Source organism: Danio rerio, chromosome 21 (genome assembly GCF_052040795.2).
Source record: "Danio rerio strain M-AB ecotype USA chromosome 21, GRCz13ab, whole genome shotgun sequence".
NCBI classification, from domain to species: Eukaryota; Metazoa; Chordata; class Actinopteri; order Cypriniformes; family Danionidae; genus Danio; species Danio rerio.
The window spans coordinates 50,545,001-50,555,003 of NC_141041.1; the positions used below are offsets into that span (position 1 = coordinate 50,545,001).

A 10,003-nucleotide genomic window follows, 5' to 3' on the forward strand; every position below is an offset into this window, starting at 1 on the left:
AACTTATATTGCTTAAGGGGGCGAATAATATTGACCTTAACATTGTTTTTAAAACTGCTTTTATTTTAGCCGAACTAAAACAAATAAGCTTTTTTACAGAAGAACCAATATTAGAGGAAATACTGTGAACAACTCCTGAATCTGTTCAACATCATTTGGGGGATATTGGAAAAGTAAATATCCTCAAGAGCGTGATTAATTTAGACTTCAACTGTAAAGTCCCAGTAGTTGGCGTACCTGCTGTTTGAGTCTCTTCATCTCTGCTGCTCGTGGGTCTACATTGAGGACGGGTTTGTTCTTGATCTTTCGTGCACGGTCGGCGTAACGCAGTGTGTTGATGGTCTCCTCGATGTTGGAGTCTGCTGGACTCACACACGCAATCATCAAGGTGTGGCTGTTTCCTCCGAGAGAGTCTGTGAAAGGAGTTAAGCAATTAAAGGAAGATTTCAGGAAAAGATTCTAAGGGTGCTTTCACACCTGCCTTATTTAGTTCGGTTGAATCGCACTAGAGTTTGTTTCCCCTTTTGGTGCAGTCCGTTTGGGCAGGTGAGAATGCAGCAATCGTACTCGAGTGCGCACCAAAAGCGGACCAAATAAGCGTACCGAGACCTGCTTGAAGAGGTGGAACCCTGGAGCGGTTCGTTTGTGGTGAGAATATGATCCGTACTAAAACAGGTCCAACCGCAAAAAGTACTGCGCCTTTTAGACTAATTCAGCTGCCGTAGGCCGATGCGCTGTGCATTATGGGATATGGAGGAAAAATATTTGTTGACAGCGCTTTACTAACAGAGAGAGAGAGAGAGAGAGGGGGGAAACGTTTGGATCCTACCTAATGGACCGTTGGTAATATTTTCGCAAGATGACCATGTTGCAATAAGTGATGCACTAAACACTGTTTTCCAGCCGCGGCCGCGCTTCACTTTCGTAATGTATAGTTTGTCTAAAGCAGGGATACTATCAGCCAGCGCAGTCGTCCCTCCAGAGAAAAAGGTTTTGTTTACCTGCGGGAGTTCACTGGCATTTTCCCGCACGTGAATTCTGACCAATCAATAAGCAGTTTAGGAAATATGTTCAACAACATCTGGCCAATGAGAGATGTGGATTTTTTCAGATGACTGCATTTTGGTTCCTTTCAACTGGTTCGGACCAAAGCCAGCAGTGTGATGTGGAAACGACCCAAAGACGGCAGAAGATGCAACAATGTATCATTTATTGCGCTTCATCGGACCAAATGAAGCGAACTACAGATGTGAAAGCACCCTTAAACAATGTCCGGATAGTAATCGATTACAGTTATTACTATTATTCATAAAAATACATTATTAAAGGAATATATAGATGAACACAGGATTATAAAACAATTTAAAAGAGAGAAGGGTATTCAAGAATCGAACTAAGGATCTGGGAATCCTTGTAACATGTAACTTGTGTTTCAAGAAAGCAAACATTCATTTATGTTGTGTTTTATATTCATTTACTCTTCATTTAGTTATTTAATGTAATTATCAATATATAATTTTATTGATTATTACTTCATTATTGATCACTATTATTGATTAGTATTCATCAATTTATTATTTTTGTATATTTTATTACTATTACTATTTCAGGGTATTTGCAGGAATCCTAAACGTAATTTCAATACCTTTTTAAGACTGTTTAAAAGACCTTCTCAGAATATTTTAAGACCTTGTGGCCACTTCTATACAAGTTACGCCACAAGTCCTAATTAGTATTAAACCTTTACCTTAATAAACAGTTGTTAATAAACAATTGTAGATAAACAAATAAATAATTAAAATCAATCAATCAATCTAGGACAGCCATGCAACAGAACTCAGATAAGCTCGGAAGAAACAAACCTTGAAAGAATAAATTTTGCGGTTGTTTTTAGCGAGAGGCTTCAGCTACTGTTTAAACTCGTCTTTCTCCAACAGGGAGTTTGCAAACTTGCATTTTCCCATTTTGCAGTCTGTTTCGCTCTATGGTTTTGCTACATGTGTAAAGCATCACATCACCTTCCCATGTTTGTCGCAAATTACGTGACATCACCCAGACGGAGGAGCTTGGCCGGATGCACCCGGCCCAAACCAATTGCATGGATCAAGGAATATTTATGCTTTTTTGGACGCTTGAACAAAATAAGACCTCATAAAAACATGATTAAGACTTTATTACCTTTTTAAGGGCCTTTATTTTCTCAGAATTAATTTATTTACTTTTATTGCTTTAAGACACCCTGTATTTGCCTATAATTATTATTGCTATTATATTCCACATTGTTATATTCTTATGACTGTGGACTCAAGAGACACTTGTTTTCATGAGTAAGAGACAAGAGAACATCTCCATTTCAAGGTCTGCATCATCACTGGACAATGTTGTGATGCAGTAATCTTCCATTGATGTTGCTTGTTGTATTCTGGTTATTTTCACACACTGCTGATAAACAACTGGGTTTAAGCCCCTTATAAAGGTGATTTTTGCATAATAGCTCCTCTTTAAGTCTTTGGTAAATTTGCTATATGGTGTACTGAACGTGATTTAATCAACAATGGTTAGTTCTGAATGAATCTTACCCTGTAAGAGTCGTGTTAATTTGGAGTCTCTGTACGGCACAAAGCTGCCTTTCTTGCTTTCATCCCCCAGAGCGCTGATCACATTCCCCAGAGACAGCAGACCACGGTTAATGCTGATTCCTGCAGCAAACCACAAGAGCGTGTTGAAAACCACATACTCCAACAGCAAATACTGTCACACAGAACATTCAAGTGAACACCTTTAAATTGTGTTTTGATGGCACTGACCCTCTTTCAGTCGATCTCCCTCTGCTTTGGTCTTTTTTTGTCTCTCAGATCCAGCAAGATCCACCAAGTGCAGTTTGGAGACCATGACATCCGTCCTTCACAAACAAAACATTTCAATTTGACTTTCATTTTACTCATGAAAAAAGAGAAGATCTTCCTTATAAACCGTTATGAACCCAAACATTCAGAGTGTGTGATGAAGATCAGCTTGTTCCTTCATGCTGAATAGATTTGAGGATTGAAGGTAAATTGATCTGCTTTATATTAGAGGTTTAGTGAATGACGGAATAGTGTATAAATACTCAGACAGAAGTGTGCTGCCGAGTTCACATACTTGTCTCCGTTGCGCCGCTGCTCCAGTGATATAGTAAAGATGGCGTGTGAGCGGGACGAGGCCGCGTTCATGGCTGTTGAGCCCACTGTTCTTGCAGAGTTCCCCATCTCAAGACAACACACCATCTCATGAGCATTCAACACGTCCCTCTCTGTCAGGCCTACAATCTAAACCATCAAGACCAAACATGAGCACAAGTATGAGAATTTTTATCACACTGATTTAGAAACAACTGCTTGAAGTTCTTGCTCACCTTCTAAATGTAGAAGTGCACACTATATCTGCTTTCTCTTTTACATCAACAAGTCATTGGTATCATTTACCAACAGATATCATGCAACAGGTTTCAAATGTTTGCATGGCATGAGGACAAAAAGGCTAATATCAAAACAAATATACCCTTACAATTAACATTACTTAAATTTGTCAATACAAATCACCCTGAAGGACGGCACTCACTAAATCTGCGATAAATCATTGGAATCCCTTATTAACAGAGATTATAACATGCACCAAGTTTTAAATGTTTGCATGCATAACAAAAACAATGCTTATATAAAAATAAACACACCCTTTGCAGTATTTATTGACCCCCCCATTTAATTTAGCCAATAAGTAATCACCTTGATGCCATCTTTAGGATCTTCTCTGATACTGATGACCGGTTTGTCCTTTGAAGTGCACAGCAGGTCCAGTATCTCTTCATTGTAAATCTAAAATAAAAACCATAAGTAGCATCACCCTTGAGTTGCACAAAAATAATGAAGATATTTAATATAACGTATTTATTTAATGCCATGTCAGCAACTAAGGCTTTTTTCATGGGAAGAACATTTACAACAATTAACAACAACAAACGAACAGATCAATTAAATAAGATTTTTAGTGTTAATAAATGATAAAAATTCTAAATCACTTTGTTAAAAATGTCTTTAAGAGAGTTAATTTCATTAAAAGAAAGTCTTCTGGAATCATTAAAAGCAGGACAGTCCAGTAAAATGTGTTTTCCAGTAAGGAGAGTCAAAGGTCTTCACCTTGAGCAGAAAACCATGGATTAATCTTGTATGTCTGATATGACATCTGGTAAAAATCACTTGATCATCTCTAGTCTTAAAATGCCTTAAAGCTCTGAGCATCCTATCCCATCCAATGCATCCCACTCCTCTTGCCACTTATTTAAAATGTAAACATTGATAAAAGGTCTCATCTCTGAAGGAGGAATTTAAAATAAGGAAGATAAAAATTTATTTAACCCTTGTTTATTGTTCAGATTGACTCCGCTTTGGTTATGTTGGTGCTGTTTTTGCCCCATTGGCTGCCATTATTAGGGCTGTGCAATTAATCGAAAATCCGATTTCGATTTTGGCTTTAAACGATTATGAAACACCATTAATCGAGATAAGCGATTATTCCATCATGTACCGCCCCCTTTCCAGTTGTACACGTGTGAAAACTCTGCCTCTGCAAAGCTCAGTTCCACGTGAAAATGACTAAGCATGTGCTGTAATGTAACTTTTGCAGCACGGGATGCGCATCATTCATATTTTTAAAAGCGCAAAAGAGCACGTGCTGTTGTGTGTGTGCGCGCCGCGCTTAGCCTCGGACAGCAGAACACGCACACATCTAACGCGATCTTAATGGGAGCACTTTAATGGTCAAATACATGCACATTTGTGTCAGAGCGCGGTGTTTAGTGATTATTCATATTAACCCTCATTTGTTTAATAAACACACAAGTTGAAAATCAAAAGAAGCGTGAAAGAGAAACCATATCAGAGCCGCACTATTCCTAAAGTGACAGCGTGCAATATTCCTACTGATGCCAACTGTTTTTATCATTAATCAATAATAAAATTAAAAATACAGTGAAGATGCTTAAAGCGCAGTTTAAACATAACAGATTTAATAACTCATTTTTAATAACTTATTTCTTTTATCTTTGCTATGATGACAGTACATTATATTTTACTAGATATTTTTCAAGATACTAGTATTCAGCTTAAGGTGACATTCAAAGGCTTAATTAGGGTAAATAGGCAAGTCATTGTATAACAGTAGTTTCTTCTGCAGACAATCAAACAAATATATTGCTTAAAGGGGCTAATAATATCAAGCTATTAAAATAGGTTTCAAAATATTCAAACCTGCTTTTATTCTAGCTAAAATAAAACAAATAAGCCTTTCTCCAGAAGAAACAAATATTATAGGAAGTACTGTAAAAAAAAAAAACTCTGTTAAACATCATTTGGGAAATATTATAAAAATAAAATCACAGGAAGACGAATAATTTTGACTTCAACTGATAATCGTTTTGATAAATCGTGATTACAATTATGACCAAAATAATCGTGATTATGATTTTTCCCATAATCGAGCAGCCCTAGCCATTATAATCATTTTTTGATTGCACAGCCATGACAGCAGATAATCATGCATTATTGATTGGTGGTTTTCCCTTTTGGGAAAAGGTATTGTAGATCATCAGTTGGCAGCATTAACACTTTAGATAGGCCTGTGCAAAAAGATTTCTGCCTTTTATATGGAGTAAAACAGCAAATTATAGAGTGTGTGAGCAGCGATACACTTACTATGTTTACAGTGTTCTGAGAGCTGAGGGGCTTATTTTGATTTACTCCGACATATCAAAATGAGCACAAAGGTCTCTCTCATTCTCTCTAAAACCCACACTATACTCCATATAAAGGTCAGAAACTACGTTGTTTTTGCACTGCATCTGATGATCAACAGCAAAAACGACCAATTGTTTCTCTTCCCAACAGGCAAAACCAGCAACAATCAAGAATGCATGATTATATGCTGCCATGGCAAGTCAATAGGTGAAAACAGCCACTAACACAACAAGAGTAAATTTGCCCAGAGTTTGTTGAGTTTTTGAAAAACTCCAAACCATTTTCACAAAATGTGTCAAAATAAGATTAGTCACCAAAAATCATTCTATTAGCTGAAACAGAAAAAATGTGAGCAAATTAAGACTCAAAATCAGCCCAGAGAGTGGATGAAAACATCCCAACAGCACACAACCATTAACACCAAACAACACACGCATCTATACCTCGAGGTAAGATACAGCTAGCACAAATTCACAGTCTGTGCGTTTAGCTTTCTCCTGGAAGATTCGTCGTATCACTCGCGGGATCACCCCGACCGTGGGCTCGTTCTCCTGTTCGGATGTGTAAGTGCCGCCCATAGAGAACGTCTTGCCTGACCCCGTCTGCCCATAGGCCAGAACAGTGGCGTGATAACCTGCAAGTACAAACAATGAACATATCCATTACATACTGCAGATTTACCCCTTATGCATGAAAAATAAGGCCCAATCCCATTTTAAACCCCTTTCCCTTGGCCCTTAAAGTGCGAAGGGCTTCAAATTTACCCCTATGAAGTGGGACAGTACTTCAACACAAGCACACTTCACATGTCATTATGAGCTCTTCATACGAGACCTGCTGTAGTTATTCCAGTTTTTTGGGGTATTTAGCTTTAGGAAATAACTGAAGGCAATTATATCTTATTATCATAATGATATAATATGGCAATAAGCTCGTAACACTACTGTGCATTCAAACAGTGGCCATATTCATTTATGTAAACACACGAAAACAACATTAACATTACAGCACACACTGTGGAAAGCTCATTCCCAGCCACTAGACAGGGTATTCCAGTGTCATCGAGTGACAGGTGTGAAAGTATGTTGTACAGTAGTTAATATTGTGGATTATACGAAGACAATTTTATCTAAAACATATGTTTGTTTGTTTGTTGTCAAAATTTTTTAAAAGGTCTGAAATAAATCTGGGAAGTTTTTGTACTCCTTGGTTTCCAGTGTGGTTGTGGAAAATCTCCATTTCAAGCGCTTCCCCTTAGCCCTATGCTATTAAGCTAAAATGAATTGGGACATCCCAAACCCGTCCCCTGAATGCACAAAAGCAAGCAAAGGGCTAAGGGGTAGAATTGGGATTGGGCCAAAGTCTTTGTTGCCTCCAGAATTGGTCCTGGGACTGCTTTAGGCCATGTCTACACTAATCCGGACAAATTTGAAAACGGAGTTTTCCTCTAAAAACGCTTCACGTCCACACTGTCGTTTCCATTCGTTTTCCAAAACTTTGTCATCCACACTGAAACGACTACCAATGCTTTCAACCTGTACTGCGCATGCGTGAAACGTAAGACGCTTCGTCACGCATCATTTCCGGCTGACGTTTATTTTCTTTCCGGCTCTTTAAAACGTTGCGGCAAAATGTCAAGGAAAAGCACAGAGTTTTTTAAATGGACTGACAATGAAGTAGAGTTGCTGCTTCGAGTAACACATGAATACAAAGTTGCAAAAGAGAGTGGAAATGTAGACTGGGAGACGTGCCAAAACAAATATGCCGATATACTGGACCGCTTTGAAGAACAGTATCCTGCTGATGACGCTGCTTACCCTCACAGTAAGGACGACATCACTAAAATCATAATCACAACGAAAATAAAGTAAACGAATTAGTAACATGACTGAGTGTCACATGACAAAAAACGCGTCATCGTTTTCGAAAGACTCCGTTTTCACAGTCTACACTACGACACGAAAAAGTCGTTTTCAAATTTATCCACTTTGGAGAGCGTTTTCAAAAAGATACGTTTTTGTTTCCTAAAAACGCGTCTCAGTGTGGATGGAAGGGCAAAACGGAGACAAAAATATGCGTTTTCAAATGAAAACGCATTAGTGTGGACATGGCCTTACAAACCTTTAAAAAGTCCAGATAATAAAGGAGACACCGCAGTGTTGAAAACTTCCTCCTGTTCTGTTGTGGGGTCAAACACATAATCAAAAGTGAACGCCTTGTCGTTGCCAACAATCACCTGAAATAAAAGGAGAAAAAAAAATGACTATTAGGATTTAACAGCATGACATGATGCACAAGTGTTAAAGGAATGACCTGACACACACAGACCTGAGGTTCACTGGGTACAAAATTAAGACAGCACTGGCATCCCTCATTGATCTCTTTGGGCACCAGAGGTCTGCATCTCAATGCAACCCTCACGGGAATGGCCTTCTCGTCCTCCTTGGTCATTCTGGAAAAGCACATGATGTTGAATTACAAATTACAATCACATATCGTCTAACAAAGACAGTGCGCACAGAGCAAGACGAGCCCATTAGAGAGTTTCTGCAGGTTTCACCAAGTCAAATTTGAGACTTGAGACCTTTTTACCACCATTATAGATTAAATGTCAAAGGTGTACAGGGCTAAACGCTAAGGATTTATTGTAATGGGCCAGTGGAAACGATATTACTGGATTAAAAAAAAAAAATCAATAAATACAAATTGAGATTTTCTAGCCAAATTATAAATAATGTGTGTTAAAACAAGTAAACTGCTCTGTGTCAGCTGTTATGGAGATAGAGGGGGAAAGTGGATGAAATGTTTCAACATCGACAACAGTTTCACAAATGTTTTTTAGCAAATAAAAAAATAATAATAATAATACAATTTGACACTATTTAAAATGCATATATGATTATGAACTAAACTCTTCAAGCATGAGCTCTAAATGTGGGATGACAGTTCAATCGACTTTTTTCTATATTATTTCAATTATATAGCCTCAAAATTTAAATTTCAACTTTATATTATATCTAAACTCTTTACAATATCTATATAAGTTACGTGTCTGGGAAATACACAACTTAAGCCAAGTTCAGACTTTAACCTTCATAATAGAATTTCAGGAATGTATTTATGCTAAATCTAAATAGTGAAATAATATTATCAGGTAATGACTATCAAAGTACAACACTGTTGACGGTCGAATAGTGCTAATGTTGTTTTGAAGTCATACTTATATGCAATTTCAGACCCAAGATTCAAAGTTGGCGTGGTAAACAATATTGAGAGGGTGTCAAGTTGTGGTTATTATAATAGGTGATTATAATTAATCTGTATAAACCTTTTAAATTCTGTTTTAGTATTTTATTGAACGCCAAAGTCCAAATATGTGTGAATATGAAACCACCTTCAACATTGCCTCAATAATAAAAACACTAGCTTTATGAAACTAATAACGTTAACGTTATAGCAGACAGCTCATAAATAGCTGTTTACAGTAACAAACAAAAAAAGGTTAGGCAAGGTTTAACAACTTTTGTCCACTAATGTGTGTATTAAACATAGTTAAAGTAAATAACTTGATTAAAGAAATACAATACAACGGGCCTAAAGCCTGACCGCACTTGACGCAATTATCCACAAACATCAAATACACTTTCTAATTTAACGTCACATGTATATAATGACTACACTCGAACTAAACATCGAAAAACTGTAAAAAAAATAGAAATAAAGAGCTTTAAGAACTGTGATATTATTGTGAACTCATCCTCACCTTCCGCTCTGCGTCAACCGCTATGGAGCTCGAAGAGAAAAGCGCATTAAACGTTATTTCTTACACAATATCGACAACAGTTTCAAACTAAACGACATAAATCATAATCCTAGTCGCCCTCGCATGAAAGTGCTATATTAAACAGACTCAAATAGACGCCGATAAAAGTTCCAGATGGATTAATCCGGGAATAGCGTTTATTTCTGAGTCGGAGGAAAGATCCTGCCCGCCACTTTCAAATAAGCAGCTCCACCTCCGGCGTCATGACGTCATCACGCAAATACACGTTCGACCTCACCGATTGAGTAAACAGAGCAACATTTTGGAGAGTACAGTTTTTTTATTGAACCAAAAGATTTTAAAAACACAAGACTTCTTTTATATTCTCAAGCAGAAAATTAAAAGTGACATTAATGTGAAAGTTCTACTACAAACGGATTAATTCTGTTTATAATGATTTCTCTTTATA

At 37.3% G+C, this 10,003-nt stretch overlaps 1 protein-coding gene across 4 annotated transcripts in view; it reads right to left on the bottom strand.

Annotated features, from left to right (window-relative positions):
• kif4 (kinesin family member 4) overlaps positions 1 to 9,791 on the bottom strand; it is a 35,353-nt gene extending 25,562 nt beyond the window's left edge. For 3 of the 4 annotated variants that reach the window (XR_015519521.1, XR_015519520.1, XR_015519519.1), the window contains exons 1-9: positions 9,535 to 9,791; positions 8,100 to 8,223; positions 7,893 to 8,007; positions 6,215 to 6,405; positions 3,765 to 3,854; positions 3,142 to 3,308; positions 2,808 to 2,902; positions 2,580 to 2,699; positions 238 to 413 (exon numbers count right to left, since the gene is read on the bottom strand). Coding sequence is in view for 1 of the 4 variants with exons in the window: in NM_200823.1 (NP_957117.1) it covers positions 238 to 413; positions 2,580 to 2,699; positions 2,808 to 2,902; positions 3,142 to 3,308; positions 3,765 to 3,854; positions 6,215 to 6,405; positions 7,893 to 8,007; positions 8,100 to 8,222 (1,077 nt within the window). In the remaining 3 variants the exon portion in view is untranslated. 4 annotated transcript variants of the gene reach the window in all.
• Between the last annotated feature and the right edge of the window lie 212 nt (positions 9,792 to 10,003).